Genomic DNA, 26,218 nt, shown 5'->3' with positions numbered 1-26,218 from the left:
CACCTGGCACCCATGCATATGCATGTGGGACTTATGCACAGGAGAGTATAAATGTGACCAGTAGGATACTGAGGTTGAACTCTTCTGTTTCTCAGGCCCCTATCCCAAAGACTGGTTTGAAGAAGCAGGATATTTGCAAGGCCTCTCAGGAGACTTCCTGCAAGGCCCTGAAATCATCTTACCATGAAGCCAGAGTCAGCTTGGGAATGCTCTACCTGGTTTCTACTGTCCTGTCTTCTCTGACTCACTCCTTTTTTATCTCCATTCCACTTAGCCTGCAAATGCACTCTTAATAAAGCATTAACACAAAAGATTTTCTTCTAATGGTTTCCCACAGAACCAAAGCTACAAAAGGAGTCACAACAATCTGTTTGAAAACCCGAAGATTTAGCCCCTTCTCTACTGGCAAATTTATCTTTCTTACTTTAGTCACCAGCATATTGTGAGAATGCTTTGTTTCCTTAATGACCATTCAAATTTACCCTCAGGTAGGAGATTGAATCAGAAATATAACCACCCCAAGAGAGCCTGTTCTATACATCATCAGGTCTAACTTGGCTTCCATGTTTCAGTTAAATCCATCTAGTCCTTCTGCAGGGACTAGAGATCCTTGCTCAGGGTCACCTCTCCAACTCCCAGGAGACCTGTATGAGGGGCTTTATGTCCCCCAAGGCAATCTAATGACAACCTCATTTCTCTGACAACTATTCAGAATTGCGTACAACCTGCCCCAAATACAGTTCTCACAAAATGTTTTGTTCTGGACATCTTTGGTGAATGTCCAATGTGAGTTCCCTAAAGTTCTGTCAGCTTCTGTCCTACATGGAATTCAGACATTTTAGCCCAGATTGTCATAGTGTAAGTTACCAGGGTCATACACTAATAAAAATAAATTCAGATTGCACAGTTTGTTACAGAAATCAACAAAGCCCAGACATATGCCCAATTGTTCTCTGAGGACAGGATGCCCTGGAATATGGAGGAGAAAATGGTACTCCTAGATACCAAATCTATCTTGTATCAAAATTCATGTGCAAGATCATGACCTCAAGTTTCAGATTTGGTTGCCTGAAATACCCATAAGCAATAGCCAAACTATCTGAAAAACAATTTAATAGACCATAATGATTATGATTACCTTCTATTAAGGACTAATATTATGATAAATTGTGATAAGTACTTTAAAATGCATTTTTTTACTTATGGATGATCATCAGTTCTTCACAGAAGATGTTCCTTCCTTATAGGGACAGAGCAGGTATCTGGTAACCTGGTATTATTTAAAAGTTTTTTAAAAAATGAAAATCTTTTTGTATTCATTGTGTACATCAACAGCAATGTGGTATTTTGCACTCCAGTTCCATTCATTTTGCTGCAAATGACAGTACGTTCATTCTTTCTATATTTTGTGTCAATGAATATTTCATTGAGTATATGTGTCACATTTTCTTTATCCACTTATCTGTTGATAGACACCCACACTTATTCCATACTTCAGATATTACAAAAAGCACTGCAATAAACAGGAACATGCAGGCATCTCTTTGGTATGCTTATTTGATTTCCTTTGTTTATATACTCAGAAATGGGATAGCAGGATCATTTGGTAGTGTCATTTTAAAAAATATTTTTGAGGAACCTCCATACTGTTCTCCATAATGGCTATATTAATTTACATTTACACTGGCAAGTTTCTTAAAATCCACACCAGCATTTGTTGTTTTTGGGTTTTGATAATAGCCACTCTAACTGGAGTAAAATGTAATCTCATTGTAGTTTCAATTTATATTTCCTGATAAGTAATGATATTGACGATTTTTTAATATATTGGTAATTTGAAGTCCTTTTGAGGAAGTGTCTATTCAAATCATTTGCCCATTTTAAATTGGATTAAAAATAAATTTTTTAGTTCTTGATATATTCTGTATATTAACATTCTGTCAGATGAATACTTAGAAAACAGTTTCATTCTGTAAATTATCTCTTAACTCAGTTGATCATTTCCTTTGCTGAGCAGAAGCTTTTCAGTTTGATGTGATTCCATCTGTCAATTTTTTGCTTCCGTTTCATATTTTTTTGGGCTCCTATCCAGAAAATCGTTGCCTGTATCAATCTCTTGAAGTGCTCCCTCCATGTTTATTTCTAGTACTTTCAGAATTTCAGTTTTTCCATTTACGTCTTTGATTCATTTTTAGTTGTTTTTTATACAATACTAAAGAGAGAAGTCAAGCTTATTAAAGTGGATAATCGGCTTCCCTAAAGTTATTAAAGAGGCACATTGGCCAAGAATCTGTTGACTGTAGGTGCATGGGCTTATTTCTGGGATCTCTATCCCGTTCCATTTGTCAAAGTGCCTGTTTGCCAATGCCATGCTGTTTTGATTACTGTGACACTAGCATGACCTAAAATCCGGTATCATGATACCTCCAGCTTTGTGCATTTCATTCTTTTGTGCTTCCACATACTTTTTAGCACTGTTTTTTTTTTCTAGTTTCACGAGTATTGGTTGGTATTTTGATGTGGATTACACTGAATCTGTAGTTTGTTTGGGGTAGTATGGAAATTAGACAATATCATTTTTTCCAATCTAAAAACATGAATTGTGATTTTGGGGTTTTGTGTCTATTATTTTTGTGTCTTCAATTTCTTTCATCAGTGTTTTGTAATTTTCATTATATTGGACTCTCATTTCCTTGGTTAAACTTAGTCCTAAATTTTGTTTTGTGTTTGTAATTATTGATAATGGGATTCCTTTCATGATTTTTTTCTCACCAAATTCATTATTGATATATAGAAAAACTACTAAATTTTGCTTGTTAATGTTGTATCCTTCTACTTTAACAAATTCTCTGAATCAGTTCTAAAAGTCTTTTGGTGGAGTCTTTAGGTTTTTTTTTATAGTCATATAATCTGCAAACAGAGATAATCTGCCTTCCTCCCTAATTATTTGTATGTCTTTCTTTTTCTCTGGCCTAATTGTTCTGGTTTAAACTTATAGTACTATATTGAAAATGAGCGGTGAGCATGGGCATCCTTGTTCTTCATCTAAGAGAAAATGCTTTCAGCTTTTCGTCACTTGGTATGAAGTTACCTGTGAGTTTGTCATATGTAGACTTTATTATGCTGAGGTATAATCATTCTATATTTAATTTGTTCAGAATTTTTTTTTACCATAAAGGGATATTGAATTTTATCAAATAATCTCTTTATATCCATTGGGATGTGTATGATTTTTATCCTTCGTTGTGTTGAAGTAATGAATCATATTTATTGATTTGTATATGGTTGAACCATTCTTGCTTCCCTGTTATGAACCAATTTCATCCTGGTGAATGAAATTTTTGATATTCTGTTGATTCAATCTGCTGGCATTTTCTTGAGAATTTTGGCATCTATATACATCGGAGATATTAGTATATAGCTTTTTTTATTAGTTCATGACAATACAATGATCTTGACATATCATACATTTGAATCAAATGGGGTGTAATTTCTCATTTTTCCAAGTGTACAGGTTGCAGAATCACATAGGTTTTCTCTTTGTGTCCTTGGTGGGTTTTGGTAACAGGGTGATGTTGGTCTCATATAAAGAGTTTGTAAGGGTTTCCTGTCTTTTAATGCTCTAGAATAGTTTGAGAAAAATGATACTAACTCTTTGTAAGTTAAGATTCAAGCAGGGAAGTCACTCTGGTCTGGGCTTTCCTGTGTTGGAAGATGTTTTATTATTGATTCAATCTTATTACTTGTTATTTATACATTTAGGTTTTTTAAAATGTCCTCATAGTTCAATTTTGGTAAATTGTATGTGTCTAGAAATTTGTCACTTTTGTCTAGGTCTTCCAATTTGTTAGCATATAGAGTTATATAATACTTAATGATACTTTATGACATTTGTTGTAATGTCTTCATTTTCATCTCTAATTTTATTTGTTTGGGATTTATTCTTTTCTTGGTTAGTCTAGCTAAAGATTTGCAAAATTTTTGTTTCTTTTTAAATAGCCAACTCTGTTTCACTGATCTTTTGTATTAATTTTATATATACTATTTCATTTATTTCAGCTCTGATCTTATTTCTATCCTTCTACTAATTTTGGATTTAGTTTGTTCTTTGTCTAAGTCCTTGAGATGCATTGTAGGCATATGTGTGTGTGTGTGTGTGTGTGTGTGTGTATACATACACTAAATATATATATATATATTTAATGTAAGTACCCATTACTATAAACTTTCCTCTTCTTGCTGCTTTTCTTGTATCCCACAAGTTTTGTATAGTTTCCTTTTTAACTTATTTCAAGAAATTTTCAAATTTTTCTTCTGACTTCCTTGATAATCTGGATGAACACAGTTTATTCAAAAGAGTTACTCAGTCCCTGTGCATTTGTATAATTTCTTATTGACTTCAAGTTTTATTCCACTATGATCAGAAAAGTTACAGAATGTGATGTTAGGGTTTTTTTTTTTTTAATTTAAGACTTATGTGGACTAATATGTGATCTATTCTAGAGTTCCATGTGCTGATATTTTTTTTAAATGTGTCTGTAGCTATCAATAACATTTGATCCATAAGTATACTTTAACTTGGACATTTCTTTTTGATTTGGGGGTGGGGTGGATTCTGGATGATCTGTCCATTGGTGGAATGTTGAAATCCATCACTATTATTGTATTGGAGCCTATTTCTCCCTTTAGTTCTAATAGTATTTGTTTTATAAAATTGGGTGTACCAACATAAGGTATGTATATGTTTGCAATTGTCATATCTTCTTATTAAATGATGCTTTGATCATTAGGGCTTGACTCTTATATTTTTTCTCTTAAAGTCAATTTTTTCTAAATTCTTTATCCAACGTTTCAGATATTTCAATTCTCCTGGAATCTGTTGCTAGAGAGTTGTTATGTTTTATTGGAGGTTTCCTTCACCTTGTAATTTTACATTTCTTATACTCCTATTTTGAGATTTGTGCCTCTGGTGGATCAGATCTCTATCACTTTTATGGGGTGCCTTCTTAGTAAGCAACTTTTTCCTAAAGATGTGTCGGTTTGTTATGAAACATTGGCTTTGATTCTACCTGGGCACTGTAAGTGCAGTTTCCCTATTGCTTCTTTGGCTGTGATTAATGACTTTGGACATGGTGCTTTCCATAATTGAGTCCAAGAAACCCACAGTCTTAACGGGAATGTAAGAGTGGAGATACTCTAGATGTTTAAGTAGATGTACTGTAGACCACAGTATGGCAGGAGTTTGTCACTGCTTGGCTACTCCTACAATAGCAGTAGCAATCACTGTCAGGCAATGGGGGTTTCCTCAGGCAGTGGTGGTGCTAGCTCTGCTACTAGCAAGGGCCTCTGGCAGTAGGAGCTTCAGCAGTTGTGAAGGCTTCACAGGAGAGCAGAAGGTGAAGCATCCCCTCTGTGGTGCACATACACGATAATGACAGCAGTGCATGGAGAGATGGGGTGTGGGGGCAGGGCAAGGGCAGATGCCACATTGATGGGGTGCCAATAGGAAGCATATTGTTCCTTTTTTGCTGCTTCAGTGGCAATGCCCACCTGGGAGCTGGACTTTGGATGGAACTGAATAGAGTTCCTCCCAGGCAGCCCCCATTGGGTATACCTGGGTTTGGGGTATACACTAATGGTTTGACAGCCAGAGCTCAAAGTCCCCTGAGGGGCAGAGTGACAGCAAGAATCAATGTTCCCTTCTACCTTCCTATAACTGGTAGCTGGGTACAGTGCAAGGGGAAGAGCCAGAGGGAACAGGGTGGGTGCCTGCCTTCAGTTTTGGCACCTATGATGATGATGATGATGCCCATATGCCACTGGCCACACCCTTGATTTCAGAGGACAAGCTCCTTGATGTGAGTCTTGAGGGCTTTGCCCTCTGTTGCCCTTCTTGTTATAATATTCATCTCCTATAATATTCGGCACCCAGTGGGCATAGGTCAGTTATTCTGCTGGACCAAGATGGGATCATGAGGAAGCTACCCCATGAGCTAGTGCAGTGAATGTCTATGGGGTTCCAGAGATGGGAATATGCAGGGATTTCTGATGCCTAGAGCAATCTAAATTCAAACAAAGCTCCCTTCTCAAGATGTCTCTTAGCTTTAGCACCTTGAGAGTTTGCTGGGAGATGTAAGATCCTTTCCCAAAGCAAGGCCACTGACAGATTTCATGTAACTTACATAAGTGAGCTGTAAGCTTATGACCACTGTGACACTTTACTGTATCTGGGATTTCTAGCACCTACATGGATAGTTTCCTGGGACTCTTTCACCCTTAACCCTGCAAAAGGGAGATTCCCCCTCCCCTGGTTGTGGAGCCTGATGGCACAGGACAGGATGTTTTGTTTTATTCCTATGCTATTATCCCTTAATCTCCGAATAAGCCTCTCCCTGATTTCCAGAGTATTCCCATGCTCCCTACCCTCAAAATGCAGCTATATCATGTTGCTTTAATTCATTGTGAGGGAGAAGGTAGCGAGTGTCAGGCATCTCCCTTCAGCCATCTTGTCCTTCTCCAACCTAGTGATTTTAAACAAGGAATAGTGAAGCTACACATGTCTCAGGGGACTGCTCTGAGGATTAAATGAGTATTCAACTCAAGAAATGTTAGCCATGCTGATGGTGATGACAATAATGAGGGAGGATCAGTCTTAGTATTCGGTGCTTTGCTACACAAAGATCTCTCCTGACTGTGACCTCCCACATTGAATGCACTGGTATCACCCAGACAAAAATGCAGCTTTAAAAGACAACAATGGTGAGCTTTAAAAGCAAACTGCCACAGACTAGTCTTCCCTTAAAGTGCATTGCCTGTGTTCTAGCAGGACAGAGGGTTGCGTATCTCTCATTCCTGTTGTCTGCCTTGGTTCCCTTCTAGTCTCTGTGTGCTTTTGGCATCTTTATTTAGAGAGACATCCTAGAAGCCTCCTCTCCTAGAGCAACAAACACCTCAAAATCTTCTAGAAAGGATCATAGCTGAGGCCTGACATTTCACCATTGGCCCTTCATCCCTTTGGATGTTTTTATTTCCAGACAAGCTACCAATAGCCATTTTGAGAAGAATTAAGAGAATTTTTTTTTGGTTTGTTTTTAATGCCTAACCAGGATTTTGACCCCTCTTTCCCCCAAGAGAACTTATTTGATTTGAAAGCAAAACTAATTTGTTGGGGAAGGGACACAGATTGGGGAGCCTATAGAAGGAAATCTAGGAGGGAAACCTCAAGACTCCTAGAAGGCAGAGGGAAAGCTAAATACAGAGCGTGTCAAGGATTAAGTGTTTAATCTACAGCCTTTCCCCACAGATAACCTGGCTTGTCCCCAATGACTAAGCATGCACAGAGAAGGTTAATTGGATATAGCATGGGAGATTTAAGTAGGATTTAAGGCAAAATTCTCTCCTTGTACTTGCTACTAGATGAGCTCTTGGAAGGAGGGTAAGCTTTTTGCTTGCCAATATTTGCCCCCTTGAAGTGGTCATCTCAAGCATCCACCATTTTTGTTTGGGCCTCATGCTCCCATTTCCACATTCATTTTCCATTTCCTCTCGGGTCCTTGCCTGCATTTTTGTTGTTGCTTTTCTTGTTTTTGAAAAATATTAGAAACAACAGAGATTGGTTCTAGAAGCCGAATAGACTTCACCATTACGCAGAGCAGCAAAAAGATGTGGCCACATGGGCAGATTAGCTGGTGCTCAGTTGCATATTTGTGTTTAGAAACAAAAAATATTAGAAGCAACGGAAATATTAGAAACAATAGAGATTAGATTAAGGCTTCAGGAGGGGTTTCCTTATAGTTCTTTTGTTCTGCCAAGAGAAATCTCAAGAAAAATCTGCTTTCATAAACTGGCCACATAGAAATCCTGTTCTGTCACTTTCCACTGTCTCTAACACTAGCATCTAAACAATAGAAAACAGCTCATCAGCCAGTCCTATCTTGCTCTATCTTCTACTTTGTTGCTCTGGTTGAGCAACATCTGGAATTGCTGGAGAGCTCCCTGGGATGTGAACACCTCATTCCACTGGCTCAGTATTGGCAAAGAGTCACCCGTTAGCACAGGTGGGACTGCAGTGACTTGACATACCCTCAGGATTCACCATTTCCTTTGCCATCATCTAGACAATGAGAGAGCAACCTGCCACTTGATTTGATATTAACAGGTGTCAGTGTATAGATTCTTCAAAATAGATGCAACAGGAGAGGGAGACTACCCAGAGGAGCCCACACATCTGGGTTACACACATACATACTGTATATACTGTAGGTACTCAGTACAGTGGTTTGACTATATAAGTACACAGAATTCAGAATCAATGCTGGAAGGAAAAGGCTCATGGAGGAAAAAAGTACAAAAAAAAATGTTTAGAACCCCTATTATCGACTATGAGAATTTATGGTTGACCCTCTCCCTTTGCCCTTCTCTGGCCCCTCTCTCTCAAGATTTCCTAGGATTGGTTCTGAGTAATCATCCTCAGATTTTAGGGGACAGGGGAAAACCCCCTCAAACTCTATTCCCTCCTATAGGCACCATATTTGTCATCTCAGAGGGCAAGGATATAGAAAGAGGGTAGGCCAGGGGAGGAAATTGCTGAACAGTATCCTGACATCTATCTTGTAGAAAAAGTGGAATCCATCCTTCATTGATAGCTTAGGAGCCTGTCCCAGAAGTGAGGTTGAATTCCAGCTGTGTCACCCATGAGCTGTATGACCATGGTGACTTGTTCATTTCTCTGCTCCACAATTTCAACATCCATAAAATGGGGATAACTAATACACTAAATTCTTACTAGGTTTTGTGAAGATTAGATGTGTTAATATCTGTGAAGCATCTAGAACAATCTCTGGCCTCTTACAAATAGTCAATTCTGTTTGTTTTGTTCTTATTGTGTATTTTATTGTACATAAAGTCATAAAAAGAGGAGGCAGCCCTTAACATCTAAGAAACTGAACTGACATAGCCAGACATTTGTGTTCTGTGGAATATAAACAATTTGGCAGATCATCAACATCAGGCAAGGCTGCTTTGGGTATGGAGGGAATCAAGAAATAAGTAGGATCACTCCAGCATCATGTCTGAACAAAGACAAACACGGTCCAACTCAAATTCCCAACTTCCTATACTCCTAGCTAACACGAGTAGTGGTTTGTGGTTTCGTGTATATGGCTTTATCATTTATCTTTCTAGGTAAGATATATTAAGAATCCCAATTACAGAATCACCCCTGCTTTGACAACATCCAATACGAGCAAACCTCTCTGCCTTAATTCCTCCCCACCAATGACACAATCCCAGCCCACATCTTCTAAGTCCTTTCTAATGCCTACCCACTGAGACACTACACAGTTCCCCACGGCTTGTGTGCTCCATCCCTGCAAAGGTTAATGAACCCATGGTCAACTACAAGTGTGTTCCTGGTGAGTTCTGGCATCACCAACCACTGTATGTGGCAAAATCACTTCAGAAGAAGCAGGGAACCCTTTGTGTTAGATTATGAAACATGACATTTATATGCAAACAACTGAAGTAATTGTGGGATTCCCCTCCCCCAATAGTTTTGAAGCGTTGCCCTAGAAACAGCACTGATCTGGGGCATGAGGGAAAAAGAAATGAGCCTTTACTGAGCATATCCTAATTGAAAGGCACTGGGAGAGGTGCTTAACCCAAATAATTTAATCCTCAGGATAACCCTGGGCGGCAGATATTTGTTAACTACATTTTACAGATGAGGAAGTTAAGTATCAGAGAAGCAAAGTAACTTGCCCAAAATAATGGAGATCTGGTTAAAGGGGCTAAATATAATAGTCAATATTCAGTCAGCAGCAAATTCCATTGGCTCTCTGGGAGGAGCACAGCAGAATTTTTGTGATCAAGCGTTTTTAGAGCAATGTCACTAGGATGTCAGGTGAGTTGAGGGAGACCTGGCTTTTTCTGCTTCCTCCCTCCTCTGTCATCTGGTAATTACAATATTCCTTGGCTGGTTGAAGACAGTCCGTGTAGAAGCCACAGCCTCTGCATTTTTTATTTTAATGTTCCAAAGAACTAGTGAAATCAGAAGACGTGAATCCCCAAAGAAGACCGAGTGCCTGAAGAGTACATTTCCAACTTTACTCCCCCTCTAGCTCTTCCAAGTCAAGTGTTTTCCACTCACAGCCCAGAGACGATGCTGCCACTTCCAGGCCATGTACTCTCAGCTCTGAACCCACCCTGGACAAGGTGTTTTGAATCTATATCCACTGTAGAGTGGGCAGTGTGCTCAGAATGCCACCCTCCTGCCTGCTAGCTTACATAGGATATTTTATTTTCCTATATTCTGATCACAGCCCCCTGCTATGTACAAATAGGCAATTTAGGACCAGCTAATCTGCCCATGTTGTCCCAGATCTTTTGTAGCATACTGGGCAAAGCACATCCTATTTCTAGGGTCAGACAGCTTATGTCTAAACCTCAGCTGACCTCCTACTGGTTGTATGACCATTAGCAAATTAGGAACACGTCTCTCCATCAGTTTTATCTGAAAACAGGGTAACAATAGTGTTTTCCTATAACGGGTTGTTTTGATTTCCCTTCTGTCATCTATTCTTACAACAGCCCTTTTAATTCCTTTTAGAAAGCTACCCCTCTTCCACTCAGTGATGTAGGTCTTTGCACTGTACCTACTTCAAGCCTTCATGGGTGGCAAGGTAATCCAAGCCTGGCTCAGGGATGATCACATGATCCAGTGTAAGCCAATCAGGGTTGGCTTCAGGACTTTAGCTAGACTACTGTAAGGCACCCTCTTTCCATTAGCTGTAAGCTTAGAGCTGCTAGGAGTTATCTTTTGGGGGAGCCTTCCAGAGATAGGTCTCCCAGCCCTAATGTGACAGAACCATCTGGAAAGCTTTTGGAAAAGTGTAAATTCTCTGAACCTTCCCCTCAAAATAGTTTCAGTCACCTAGGATGAAGCTAGGGAATCTGTTTCTATAAAATTCACTGGTTATCATTTTAAGAGCACTAAAAACAGTATGGGCAAATGCATCCCAAATGAAAGAGCTGAGCACAAAAGAGAAATGACAGTAGTCTCCCCTTAGCCCCAGTCACGCCTTTCATAGTTTCAGTTTCCCACAGTCAACTGTGGTCTGAGAATATTAAATGAAAAATTCCAGAAATGATTCATAACTTTTAAATTACTCAATATATTTCAATAATTACTCTATTTTATTATCAATTAGTGTGCCTAATTTATAAATTAAATTTTATCATAGGTATATATGTATGTATATATAAGAAAAAACAGTATATATAAGGTTCAGTACTATTCCTGGTTTCAGACATTTACTATGGGTCTCAGAGCTTGTCTCCAGCAGATGGGGGATACTACTGTAATCTTTTTAACAGACCATGCAGACCTGGGTTGCAGGAAGGGAGTGCATGTCTGGTATACAAGTTGCTCTGAGCTGGTGCAATCTCTCTCTGAACTCAGACCCATACAATCAGGCAGGGCTATATGCATGTAGCTGTAGGCTGTTACATATAAAGGATTTTGTGACCAGGCTCTGGTCATGGATCATCTTCAGACTTGCCGTGGAATCCCTTGATTCCTTCCACCATGAGGAGGTTAATTCTTCTGCCTGTTTTTCCCACCCCTCAACTAAATGTGAGAAATCCCAGAAGGCCTGAGTAGTCTTTAGAAAGAAAGCCCCCTGCATGTCTCCTCACTTCTGGAGCTCCTTCTTGGCTACAGCAGTTCACCCTGCACAGCTGGAGGAACTGGATGCACAATGCTTCCAAGTTTCACAGACACAAACGCAGGGATTTCAGTCTTCTTGTTGTGGTCTGCAGGCCTTGCTTAGCATGCTCCCCCAACTTCCCTCTTTCTTTTTATACTATTTTACTTGGTTCCTTTCCCTTCTGTGTGAACAGTTGGTCCTTATAATCCCCAAGCAGCTTGTAGCTGTTTTGTTACCGTCACTCCACATGGCCGCACGTTCAATTCCAACAGGCACATTGGTTTGGACATCCCTTTCACATAGCTGTCAATTTGTTTCTCTAGGCTCTAGGCTGGAGTGACAGTTATTTGGGATTTTGTTTTTCTGTTTGTTGCTGAAAATGTATCTTTATCACTCCCTGATGTGGGTATTGGGGTGATTCCTCTGCTTTAACAGAACATTAAAATCAGCTTTCAAGAGCATCAAACAGAGGTAAAGTTCTAACATTGGCTAATAAAGATGGCTCCAGACAATGAGGTCTGCATTAGCCTTGCAAGGGTAAAAGTGGCAACGGGCCTGCCTCCAAAATGCTGTAATGCTATACGCACGCCCTGCTGCCTCTGTCTTGGAACCCTGTGAGCCACCATCTTGAGGATATCAAAGGAAATACTTTCCACTTCTAGAGCATGCCAGATCCTAGAGGTATTGCCACACAAAACAAGAACTCTTCCAAGTGGCTGGAAATGCTATTCTCCCTCCATTACAGGAAAGCGTAAATAAACGGGAAGAAGCGATTTGGAGAAATCAACAGGAGAACTTGATATGTGAAACCTAGGGCACTGCAGTAGTAGCCACGGGGCTGTCCAAAAAACAGAAATCTTTTAAGAGAAGAACATTGACACTGAGCACCCATGGAGGAACATTTTGCCGTCTCCAAGAGGTTCATATAGTTTATTGTGTCTCAATTACCTGAAAGCACATCCATACTCTGTGCTGGTGTGGCTGAAAAACATGCCCATGGCACTTGAAAGTTCCATGAATGATTCTGAATACATTTAAAGTTTATAGTACAAAAGCATTACAATTCAACACTCCTCTCAGTGGATGTTGGACAGGTGTGAATTTAAGAAAAGTTTCTTTCTCATCTGTGGCAGGTATACAAAGTGACAGTAAGCATTTAGACTCTTAGAGTAAAAATGTAAGTAGTATACAATTACTGTCTTTTACAATTCTGCAAGAAATTGGAAAAAAAAGTGTTTTACTGCAGATGGTTTGAGAAACACAGATACAATGAACATCTGTATTTGCCTCACTTACCTTCGATTATTAACAAACTGGCAGACACAATCTTTCATACAGAAATGCCCATGAAGAAGACATGAAGTTAAGCACCTAAAGTTTTGCTATTGTTTCTTTAACTGGCTTCTACTCCTTACAAATGTATCCTTGCCTTGGAAGCAGTGTAACCAGCAAGTCAAGAGGCCCATTTTACATGTTTATATTTCCTATTACACGGATACTCCAAAATGTTTGCATTCATTCTAGGCTTATACACAGGAGACAAATATCTTTCTCATTCCTATGAATACTCTTACTAACTCAATTCCAAGTTCTCTGGTATTTTGTAAGCAAGTCAGTTATTTAAAAACACCCTCATTACAGGGGTTGGAGGGAAATGGAGAAGGCATGGGGTTATAAATAATGGTGGAATGTGATGCTCATTATTGTTATCCAAAGTACATTTATGAAGACACAATTGGTGTGAATATACTTTGTATACAACCAGAGATATGAAAAATTGTGTTCTATATGTGTAAGAAGAATTGTAATGCATTCTGCTGTCATATTAAAAAAAAACAACCCTATTTCATTGGAGTGCCCAATTTAAATTGTATGTTGGTGGAAAAGTTGTAATTTTCCTTAAGCCTCTCTCCCTCAATCTTCCCAGTTTTCTAATGGGAGTACTTAAGGTAGTTTTATGAGTGTTCAAAAACTTTTAAACATATTAAGAAAGTAATAGGATGGAAATTCCCCTCCTGATTTAGAAATTCTACTCACATTTGCAAACAGAAGGTAACATAACTTTGCAGTGGATATTTATCAAGTCATAGGAAGAATTTACATAGAGCAACTTCATTTAGCTGTTAATGAGGAAAGACAGTAAGAAAATGATACCAACTCATTACCAAATTCAGAAAGCTGGAAAATTTTATCCATGGTGACTTTGATTCAAATTGCATCAGCAGTTTGGACAGTCAATTGTGCTTGGGTAAAAACTTTGTTTGAACATAAATTGTTTTCTAGATGTTTTGCTAAAGTCTTTTAATGTCTAATTCCCACAGCCTCTCTATGAGGGATTAAGAAGTACTTAGGACAGTGAGTTCAGAGTCATTTGTTTTCTCTGGCTTTGAAAGAAAGGGCCACACACACCCAATTATTGAGCTACTCTTTTTTTCCTCTTGTAGCTCATCCAAACATTCTATTATGAAGTTGAAACATTTCAGTTACTGTAATTTTTTCCTAAAGGTCCTGGTTCCCACACTGAAATTCGGCCTCTAAAGTAAGATGCAGACTCCAGTTCCCAAAAGCTGTTCCAAAACACACTCGTGGACTAACCCTTGAGAAAGGGAACTTCAAGCTCTACTTGCCTCCTTTCAGAATGAGTCAGTCTTTTAAAAAGAAAAATGTGAAATCCCTTGATGAAGTGTTTTTGAAGTGCCCTGGCCATGTCTGTAAGAATAGTCAAATATTATCTAACTGTTCACTTATTAAAGTGGAAAAGAACTAAACTTAGCACAAATAGAGGCAAACTGCTCCTTGGCGGGGGTGGGGAGGAAGCTCACTGATACTTACAGAGGGAATTAGTAAAAACTCTTGGGGTGTGATGGACCGAAAGGAATATAAATGAGGGAAATGGAGTACCCAGGGAGTAGGTTGCTCTTGGTTGGGGAAGGGCAAGACATCCAAAAGTACTGAACTCTATGAGAATGTGACAATTACAAACAACATATGGCCATTGGAACTAAATCCACCCATGTGGAGAACCCAGATACCAATACACTAAAGAATCAGATTTAAAAGAAAGAAATATATATATCTCCACCAAATACATTAGAGATTTCTATACAACGTGAGGTCCCTGGACTTTACCTCCAGGACAGTATTCTGACTTCAACCTTCTGGGTCAAGAGGGCAGGTGCTTAAGACTAACATTCTGGCAGAGGAAGTGGGCTTCCCCCCTGTGGTGTAGAAGACAAAACACAATGATGATGCCCAAAGGGTAAAGAAAAAGATGCAGTTAAAGAAAAACCCATGCAGTAATATGGGCACCTGCTATAAATTCACTGCTATGAGCAGTGTGCTGTGCAAACAGATTTACATACAGCTCCCTCTTACCTTCCAACCACTTACAAAGGTAGGTGTTATTTCCATTTTATGGACAAGGACTCTTGAGACAGAGGAATGTTCCAAAGGTTTAAAGGCAGCATCTACATGCTGGTTAAACTACAAATTCTAGTCTCTTAATGTCTTGGCCAGATTACCTTGTTATCCAAAAGGCTGCCTGAGATGAATCAAGGAAGCTAACATACCTGGAGCAGGAATTATAAGAGAACTGTGGCCTCTAGTGATGACCAGAATTACAAAATACATAGAATGTCAATTTATTATCAAAATTAGGTCAAACGCACTTCAACACTTCGAATTCATGTAATAAGTACCTGAGTCAAGTGAAGTTCCCAATGGACCAGTCATCTGAAGAGACTCTTTATTCATTGTTGTGTCTTTCAGGAGGTCTGCATTTGGAATTGATTTCTAAGTAGTTATGGCATGGTTGGGCACAGTGGTGGCAAACTCATGTTAAGGGAAACTTGATTTCTAGAAAGTACAATGTGACCTGGAATCAAGTCTATGAAGTTATGGTGCCTACCTAATGTAGAGTCTGACTATGAAAGGGGGACACAACCCTTTTCGCCACTTATCCTTTTGAGGATGGTATTAGACCTGTGAAAACTAGAAAATATAAGGAAGGATAAAGGGGAAAGGAGTAGTTTGCATTTTAAAACACAGGCCTATTGCAATGTGATGGGTACTTCTAACAGTTTTGTTAAAAACTGGGATTTCTAGACGGCCCCAGAGTTTCCTTGGAGTATAATAAACATAGAGGCCCGTGCTGAAGGGTGGGGATATCACATCAGCTTCACTTTTCTTCATTCAGAATGTCGGCTCTGTGAGGCCAAGGGGTTCCGTTTTATTCACTGCTATGTCTAGACCAAAGCATGGTACTTACTGTGTACACGTATTTGTATCTGTGCATAAATACAAACAAGTATAAATAATGTTTCATTGGGTCACTGACAAGATTTCAAATTATTCAAAGAACTCTTCATTGTAGAACTTTCAAGAACCAATTAACCATAGATAATTCAAGTAGAGATAATCCTGGGAACAAAATGGGAAGAGGACTATGTTTTCTTTAAAAATTTAGCCAAATTTCAGAATTACTAATGCAGTAGCAATTCCAGTTTGAGAATTAGTCTTCAGCATGATAGATAGCACAACGGTCAGTCCCTGAAGTGTGAACCAGGGTCAGTTCTGGAGCGCCTTTGATGATGGATGAGGTTGTCAAAGTGGTCATACACTTGAGTCTTTAAAATAAAGAAATAACAAGAAAAAAGCTGGTTCTGTAATGTTACTCTTTCTGTATGTACCTGTGGGTGGCCAGAAAAACAATGATTGATTACTGGTCCTAGATTCACTGGCTGAAACAAAGTGCCTTAACTTCTGGTTGAAAATGAGTTCTGTCAATGCAAAACAAGAGAAGAGAGTGCATATTCACTTATACTGCAGAAACATCTTTCAACTCTACTGAAATTTGCCCAAGACTTAAAAGTTTTCTTTGAAGACAGGCAGAGAGTTTGTGTAAATATTTTTTTTTTTAAAGAAGACACATTTCTTCAAGGAAGAGCAATACAAAGGGGTTATATAAATTTATTTCTCATGTAACAATTGATTAGTTCAGAAAAAATTCCCATTTTCAATGTTAATTCCATCTCATTTTTTAAAAAGTCACTAAAAGGACAAAAAAAACCCACACAAAAATACAATCTGTATCTGTTCTATATTTACAGATAACCAGTCACTATTAAGGCACAGATTAAAAGTTAACATTTATTCAAATAATCCAAATATTTTGTGCATCATATAACACCGACAACTTTGTATACTGTAGTGTCATATTCCCTTATTGCATCAAGAGAAAGTGAAATAACGTCCAGTGTTTTTTATTTTTAGCCACCCTATTTAATCTATTTTAAGTGGGACAGTTTTCCCTTTGGCATAATATCAAAGTCTGCTCATAAAACTGCTGTCAGCTGAATACTGCAGATTCATTCCATCTTCCTTCTAATGCAAATACAAATGGTAGAGAGCTAGGAAACAAGCTCCAAATTATCATTATTATTTTTTTTTTGGCAAGGGGCAGGTCTTACTTAAGAAAAAAAAATTAGATAATCAAGTTGTTGGACAGGAAACAAATTGAATTGTTATTTGGCTGTATTAATCCGTCACAGCATAAATCAGGGAGCTGCACATGATCATCTGTATACATGTGCATGTTGTATTTGCAAAAAGAAGGATTACTTAGTCCTATATTCTTAAGCAGATTAGGTGTAGAGAGGAGTGGGCAGCCCCTTAATGCCAGATAAAACTGTTAATATTATGACAGGCTCATGGTCTATGACTTCAAGGTTACATAACCCAAATTTTTTAAGTGAAAAATTTTCTGTGTGCAAAATATCAATTCTTGCTCTTTAATGGTAAGACTTAGTCTTGGGAAAATGTCAGAAGTGCCTCTTATCCCACATTTGTGTCATTCCCCCATGGTTGTGTAAATTCATCTAATTCTTTTGGCTGAGAGCACATGAGGGTGGTTTATGTCCACATAGAAAAGTTACTGAACATAAATAAATCATTACAGGTAATTGACAATGTTTCCTATGGGAAAGTTTTCCAACAAATGAATATAGTAGAAATATTGCTTTGAAGAAGGAAAGGCACTTGAGTGATTTTCTTCACTGATTGAAAACCCTTCATAAATCCACAATAAGAAGTCTGGAAAGACGCAGCAACCAACGTTGCCCGATTTCTTGGACTTTCACAGTATAAGATTGTAACAATAAATCTAGCCACTTAGAAAGCAGTCTTTTTTTTTTTCCTTCAGAATTCATCAATCTTTATAAACTAACCCTGAAGACTTAAATAGAGCCTTTCCATTCTTAACAAACATAAGCGGACAGTTTTGGGAAAGTCCTATGACCGTACAGAGCATAGCTAATGTGTGCATCATAAGAACCACAATCTTTTCTCTTCATTATGGCAACAGTGCTGTCTTGTCAGATGATTATTTTTCTTTTTAAATAAAGTGACAATCTAGGGCTCCAGTTATTGAATGCCGTCCATTCTCTACCATAAATCTCTAGTAAATATCAATTTCATCAATTATGTACTGTATGCTTATAATATCTAAAAATAAAGTTTGATATAAATAAGTGTCCTTTACTGGCAGTATGCTAAAAAATAAAAAATAAAAAACCCCAGAAAAACAAAAAAACAGCCCTTTGCCTTCAGATAACCATTAAAATCATTTTAGCATTATAGGCAGCAGCTAAATACAATGACTGCAAAGGGTTAATATTGCAAAGTCCATTTGGTCTGTTTTTTGCACCTGCTACTGTGAACTAGTTCATTGCTATGTATTTCTAAGATGCTGACATGAATGAACAACAGAATTGGCCCATAACCAAGTGGACTCACATTTCCCAAAGTCACAGAATATTCTGCACAGAAATCAATATCCAGTACCATTTCAAACAAAAAATGACTAAATCTGATCTGTACCGATATGTCAGGTGACATAATTAGAGAGAAAAGTTCCACAGGACAAGAAATTAGAATATGTAAAGTGCTGAAAGGCCTCAATACGTATTTTAAAGCAGTACCAGAAAATTCCACTTTGATTATTTTTTTTTAAAAAAGTCCCAAATACCAAAACAAGGAAACACAATAACTTCTAAGTTTTCTGGCATCCCACATGTCAATTTATCCTTCATTTAAGTACAAAAAAAAAAAAATCAGTGCATATGTTATATAGGTAAATAAAAACAGGAAATAAAGCCTTATCCTCAAATTCTGTCCCATTGCCATTTTAAAAAAGCAATCCACATTTGGTATTCTGTATGGCAAGATAAGAACATCTTCTCTCTTTTCTTCCTTTCTGCCACAAAGTACAGGTGCAAATAAGATACTTTGGTCCTGATACCAGACACCAGAGTGCTGAAGATGGTGTGCAGTGATGGCTGTTCACAGATCTCCTGCATCCAACTCTACAGTTACTTGTGGGCATGTGCCTAGTGGGGACTGCTACCAGCGGCCACTGACACTGGCCATGTCTGAGTGGTACTGACGCGGTAACCTCCCACTTGCTCCACCTTCCAGGAAAGAGGTGCGTGCATTTGGTGGTTCAAAGAGCTTTCTTCGGTTTTTATTTAGTTCTAGAGAGAGGGGGAAAAAAAAATTGTTAGCTCAGTCCCATGTTCTACAGGATATGGCATTGGAGCTCAGAAAATGGTGATGGAGTAAGTCTAGGGATAAAAAGTCAAATCTGGTGTGGGGGGGGAACAAACCAAAATCCTTTCAGTTAATGGTGAAGACATTTCTGAAATTCTACTAGAAAATCTGATTGTTAGAGGCAGCATATGGTAGCCTAGAAAAGCAAAGACAGCAAATAGCTTTGACTGTAGCTCGTAAACTCCCTGGGAGATTATGTCATTCTGCAAATCTTCTAACCATCTTAAACAGTGTGACCTCCCCACAGGTCATTTCAGAGTGGGCAAGCAAGGCTGTTAATGGTAGATGAGAGGACTGAGTACCAATGACACAGATCATCACACTTAATGAACTTATCCATGTCAAACACAGTAACCACTTGGTTACTGAAGTCAGATGTGAAAAGACCCGATACCCGAGGCTATTGGAGGAGTACCCCAATGAAACCACAGCCCCCACAGTTCCCCAACTCATGAAATGTATGCTTTTTGAGTCAGAAACATGAAGTCTTCTTCAGTCGGAAATATTAAGAAGCATGTCATTCAACTTGGTACAGCTTAGAAAATTAATACTTGAGAACCACCTATACTTGAATCCAAAACTTCAGGAAGAGTCAGGAACCCGTTTTTAATTGTAAAGAAATGAGAGTACTTAGAAAACACTGTTTAGTTTGTCTATCGCCAACTAAAGATTATCAACAAGGGGAAAAGTTCATTGAAGCAGACTACTTCATTTATGATGAGGCAGCCTCACCATCAACAGACCCTGGACTCACTGATGGAACTAACTCTTCATACAAGTAAAATTGTCAGACTCTGGAAATCAGTTTCCGATTAACACCAAACTTCAATTTCAAATGGAGTATTAGTATTATGCAGTCGACTGGAAGTTGTCTTTGCTTTTCTTGAGGGTGGCTGGAACAGGTGATTCAATACCTTATGGAATTTGGCTCTTCAACCATCTATACACACCATCCCTTCTTGAATTCTGAAGTTACACCGTAATTATGGTCAGAATGATCTGGAGTTCCGAAAGAGGGGTCAATACCCTTAACATTGTCCCCTAATGCTTTCCAAAATGTACATTCCTGCCCTATAAGGGGCAAAGTCACAGTGAAGACACCTCTCTTTTGTTCATATGTAGTTCTTAGCAGAGAAGATAATAATGATTTGCAAGCACTTTATATATGTGCTACTCAATTCCTCCCTAAAATTACCATTCTATATTTTGTAGATGAGAAAACTGATTTTTTAAAATAGTGAAAGTCACTTGTCCACACATCTGCTAAGTGATGAATCTGAAGCCCCACTTCCCTGATGCAAAGTCAATGCCCTGAGAGACCCACCAAATGCAGAAGACCACCCAAGGCCTCAGGAACACAATCTTGAGAAAGTACAGGCATACCCCAAAGACAGCATTATTTAATATTCAGAGTAAAATATTTATTTTTAAACAGAGAAATGCTGAAAAACTCTTTTGAAAAAAAATGGGGACAATATCTTTACAAAGATACATGCCAATGTGCACACTGAGGGCTGGCTACTGTTTCAAGTTCCTGCAAAATCACAGTAGCAATAACAATCCCATCAAAACTGAACAAGTGCATTTGTTAAAGAAAAAAACCCACAACTACAGCACTTCATATTCAAAGACAAATTTACAGGAGAGTTAAGAATAAATGAATCCCCTGGAAAAGTTTACCATGGTCACACTAGGAGACTATTTTCCATTTTCTTGCAGGGGAATAAACCTATAAATCAGAATACTGTCATAGAGAAGGAAAGGCAAGAACTGAGGCTCAACCTCATTTTTTCTAGCACACACATGTGCAACAGAGCTCATGAAAATGACTGAACCAAAATTTAAAAACAAAAAATTGAAGACTTTTTTTTTTTGAAAAGTCTCATCAGCTTGAAAAAGTAAAATGGTAGTGAGGAAATTCAACTATACCCTAAAGATGCAATATCTAACAGATACATATATATAATTTGTGCTTTGCATTAAAAAAAATTTTCCAGAGAGGTTATCAAGCAAAGATTAAATCCTACTGAAAAGATTAAGGATTTTGTTGGGTTTTTTTTTTAAACTAAAAGCAAACTCCTTCCTGTTTTTTTTTTTTGTTTTTTTTTTTTCTTCCTCAGTAAGCCTAAGGGATAGTTTGGAAAAATACCAACCTTTTTCTTTGAAATTCCAAGGTTCACACAATCCTGGCAGCTCTCAGGATCTTGTTGCGGATCTGAACAGAGTCACAAACTAAAAGAATAGGTCGGGAAATGTTAGATCTACCTGAGGCTGGGATGGGAAGCCTGTCAGCAGGATTCTAACTTCCTTTCACTGAGTCTCTGCACATCTAGCTAACCAATCACTATGCTATGCAGAGAAATCTGTGGATTTTCACAAAATAACTAATTTGAAAAAAAGAAAATGAAGATTTAATTTATTCTTGGATCCATCTCTACAAGAGATACATTTGACCTCCTCCTATAATATTTAAAGGTTATCTGGGCCAAGACAAAAGCAAAACAAAAACCTCATACTTGCAATTATAAAATTTTAAAAGCGTGTTTGAACAAACTCTGTACCTAACCAAAGTGTAACTACAAGACAAATGTGAGTCAGGTCTACCTAGCTAGTCTGTGTCTATCCGGAAATGGAATGTTCTGGGACTATAAATGGATGTATTTGTTATCAGATAAGTTGAACTGTAGAAAGAGACTTTCTGATGAAGGGTTTCTCACTAAAATCTTATTACTTGCAGAGAAAACAATTTACCAGGTTCAAACAAATGCACTCAAAAAAGTAAGGTAAAATCATCCTTAATCAAATACTTCATGCTGTGCAAAGCATTCATAAAGCATCTTATTCAACATCTCTAATTCCCTTTAAAAGCCAGAGCAGCTGTGAACCCCACGGAGGGGCAGTCTACAGAGGTGGCATACAACCTCAACAGACCCACATTGAAGATGAGGGTAAAAACAACAACAACAACAAAGAGGATTCAAAATCCCTTCTGATTCTCGCCCTACTCCCCACAACCCAGAGTGAAAGGTACTGATATATTGCAGAATAAAGTTACTGATGATCCAGCTGCAACCTAGAAAACTATTTAGAGATTTCTACTCATTGTTGAAAGCTTTAGAGAGTCTGAAATTAGTGTGTGAAGAAAGTACTTAGTTTTCATTATATTTTCACTGCCATTCCATGAAACTGTAATGGAGTTTTGGAGTTTACACTTCACTGGTATAAAATTGCTGGCCTATAGATACAGTTTGGCTCAATTCATTAATAAAATTTCATCAATTTCACTTGCAAATTAATAAAAGAATATGAAAGCACAGAAGTTAATTTAAGTGTAGGGAATAACCCTCTGAGAATGAGCTTTATGGTAAACAAGTTAAATAAACCACCCTATTGCCACAAATGGTAAAAAAGAAAGAGCAAGGGAGTATCATGTTAGTAATACTTACACTAACATTGTCTATTTCCATAAACCCTATCACATTACAGGAAAGGACAGATCTTAAAAATGGCACGTGGCCTTATATAAGCATCTATTCCAATTTATCTTCAGGATTAATAAACCAAAAGAGGCTTTGAAACTCACCCAAGGACCCACAACTTGGCAGAGATAGTGAAGTTTTTTGATGTAGTTTTCTTTCCCTATACTATGACGAATTATGAGAAAACAGGAATTATGCATCTACCTTGTGGAGTACCATTAATGCAGCCTCTTGGGTATATAAGGTCAAGGTAGATTTCTAAAACTGATGTGTGCAAAACTCTGTCCAGAGAGGAGCTGAATAGTTGCCATCAGGAAGTACACGGGTAGAATTTCTACCTCTATATCAAAGCTGCTATGCTTATATCTGCTTCAGATCAAGGATTCCTTATGGGGAGGTGGGTAGAGTATGCAATGTGCTTCTAAATAAAACACCATGGAGGCTTCACATTTTTATTTGCTGATCTGATTAGTTGAATGCTGTCTGGAAAGAACTTCCACCAAGTGGATGTATCTGTTGGCCTTATGGAGGTATAGCCTGCAAGTTTCAACTTCTGAAAAAGCAAGTCATTTCTCTTGGCTTCTCCTGAATGTCTCTTTTTGAGAGACTGTACACATATATGATATTCATTGTAAAATCTTCAAAAACCAATCTCACCTCCCCCCCATATTTCTTAATTCCTCTAAACACATTTTTGAGGTACATTACTATGTATTTGCCAACTCCTGGCTCAGCTGGTTTGATTACTTCCAAATGAGTGGCCCCCAAACAGATAAGCCTAGAGCATTGTCTAAGACACAGAATAGGCAACAGATGCACAATGAAGTCTGGTCTCCGGAGGCAGGCATTATTGTCCTTCATTCTGTGACTGCCATTTGTGAGTCACAAATTCTATGAAAACATTGAGAACATTTAAAAGTATCAAGATAAACCATCAGGTTGCAAACTACACCAATGAGTGTCCTTTTTGTCCTCAGTGCAGTGAACTTGGTTGGTGTGCAAGGACACACATTTGAATATGATATACAATCAAGAAAATCATTCATGAACCCAGTGATCATTTTGTGATTGCAAACAGGAGTATAAACCACCACCTCCCCTCCCCCATTCTCAAGTTCTGCATGGGGCAATTTTGGTCACATCTTTCTGAAGAGATCCATCGTAAGGAAAAGCATTGTCAAGGCAAGGCTAAGCAGGCCACCGCTTGATGGCGGGGGGACATTCTCAACATTTGTCACACTGTTGGCAGAAGAACCCTCTGAACCTCAGGGTAGTATGTAAGTGGATGATGAGAACAACCAGCCCCACCAGATGAGACCACTGGGAGAGGTTTTTCCGATTTTAAAATGAGTTGAACATTAATATTCACCTGAGATTGCAAGCAGCATTTTCCTCCTGGCACCAAAAGTAGTAATTCCCAGCTCCTTCAGATCCTGATCTGTGAGCGTGAGGAATGTCTGAAGATCAATCTGTGGGGAAAAAAAATAATCTATAGCCAATATATTAAGTACTTATTTTCTCCATCATTGTAGCATCAACTCATTATTATAACTATTTATTAATTATGTGATGCCTACCTCCAAAAACTAATTTTGGTGGCTAAGGGACAGAGGATTAAGAAATAAAATGGTGAAATGAAAGTGATGATTCTAGCAGAAAACTTAGCTCTGAGCATCCTGGTGGCTATGGCAAAAAGGAAAATACATACTGTACAGAAAAAAAAAATAATTTCTTAGCTTTAGATTCTGGTTTGGTTAAGTGATTCTTTATAAGAATGAAACTAAGTAACATGACAGATGGTATCTTCCACTGTGTTGTGCGGAAAACTGATAGAATTCCCAGACAATATCAGATTTACAGTTCACTTGGCTCAACCCAGAAAGCAGATTATTTCTAAAAATGGCACAAAAATTGTTGTTGCCAAAGAATACAACTGTAGTATTCCTGCAACTACAAAGTATAGAGGGAAATAGCCCAATGATTCCACTCTTCCCCTTAAGACAGTGTGAAGGACTAGAAAGGCAGTAGCCTCTGAAGCCAGAGCCTGGAGTTTAGATCCCAACTTTGTCATTAGCAGCCGTGGGCACTTGGGATTAATAACACAGGGCTGTGGTGGTCACCAACTGTGACTGTAGATGTAAAGCAACATGTTCAGCAGAGCGGGTAGGCAACTGGCAGCTACAGACGGTAAATAATGTATATGGATCTCATGAGGTTGCTTAATGGGGGATTCTTATTAAATCATATCTAACTCTTGGAAAATATCCTACAAAAAGATTGCCAAATTCAATACCATATTTAAAAGGTAAAATATACTTTTAATTAAATTATATTGACCATAATTTAAAATGTACTGATTTGATTTTTAAGGTACATCTAGATTTTATAAAACCTTAAGATCATTTATCACAGCTCTAAAGATATGTTTTCAGAAGTTCTGTTCAACAGACCCCAGACTTAAGGCCATAGGAAATGGTGTAGGCCACACCGTCTCTAGTACAGCTCTGCTGTTGCAGCTTGAGAACAGTCAGACAATACATAAACAAATGGGAGAGGCTGTGTCCCAATAAAGTTTTATTGACAAAACGAGACGTTAGGCTTACAGGCCACAGGCCTAGTTAATAAAATATTGGATAAAGCTATTCTGGCCGTGCATGCACATGTTTTATTTTTGGAGGAATAGAATACAAAGTATAGAAAATAACTTATATTTCCTATTTGAAGAAACATAATAATAAAGTCAAACCTAGATACCGATGAATAACATTTTCTTCTGGGTCTGGACAAGTTAAACTACATCTGCCCTTGTGCTTCCCAGTCAGCTGCCCTCATGGAGCCAACAAGACTAAATAAATGGGGGCTGGGGATGTGGCTCAAGCGGTGGCGCGCTGGCCTGGCATGCGTGCGGCCCGGGTTCGATCCTCAGTACCACATACAAACAAAGATGTTGTGTCTGCCGAGAACTAAAAAATAAATATTAAAAGGATTCTCTCTCTCTCTCTCTCTCTTTCTCCCTCCCCCACTCTCTCTCTCTCCCACTCTCTCTTTAAAAAAAAAAGACTAAATAAATGGAGACAGCACTGTAAAGGGTTATCCAACTTAAAAATCCTTAGTTAAATGAACACTAACTTAGAAGAAAGAATATAAAATCAATTCCCTGAAATTCAGCATACACATGGCAATTTGGGTGTAACAAAAGCATTCGGTAATTAAACTTATTTATTAAGCCATGGTCAATACATTGAATTTATGATATAAGAGACCTAATAAAAACCTTCAATTCTTTGTCAACTTGTACATGCCTGGGGAAGACTGACTTTAATCAGATGTTCCCAGACACAAACCAAGCCAACAAGCACCAAACCGGGACTATGTCTTATTGTGAAAAAGAGAAGGTTACAGAACCGTTTTAATTTTCTGAGGTCCTAG

General features: G+C 38.2%; 1 protein-coding gene across 2 annotated transcripts in view; it reads right to left on the bottom strand.

The window, feature by feature from the left end:
* Window positions 1–16,729: 16,729 nt before the first annotated feature.
* The window catches only part of Bicc1 (BicC family RNA binding protein 1), a 274,950-nt gene continuing 265,461 nt past the window's right edge, over window positions 16,730–26,218 (bottom strand). For both annotated transcript variants that reach the window (XM_076834425.1, XM_076834426.1), the window contains exons 20-21: window positions 24,159–24,258; window positions 16,730–19,234 (exon numbers count right to left, since the gene is read on the bottom strand). In XM_076834425.1, coding sequence (XP_076690540.1) covers window positions 19,104–19,234; window positions 24,159–24,258 — 231 coding nt within the window. In that variant the 3' untranslated portion in view covers window positions 16,730–19,103. The remainder of the gene's footprint in view (window positions 19,235–24,158; window positions 24,259–26,218) is intronic.

Source organism: Callospermophilus lateralis, chromosome 15 (assembly GCF_048772815.1).
Source record: "Callospermophilus lateralis isolate mCalLat2 chromosome 15, mCalLat2.hap1, whole genome shotgun sequence".
NCBI lineage: Eukaryota > Metazoa > Chordata > Mammalia > Rodentia > Sciuridae > Callospermophilus > Callospermophilus lateralis.
Note: the sequence above shows the minus strand (reverse complement) of the source record. Positions and strands in the feature narration are given on the sequence as shown.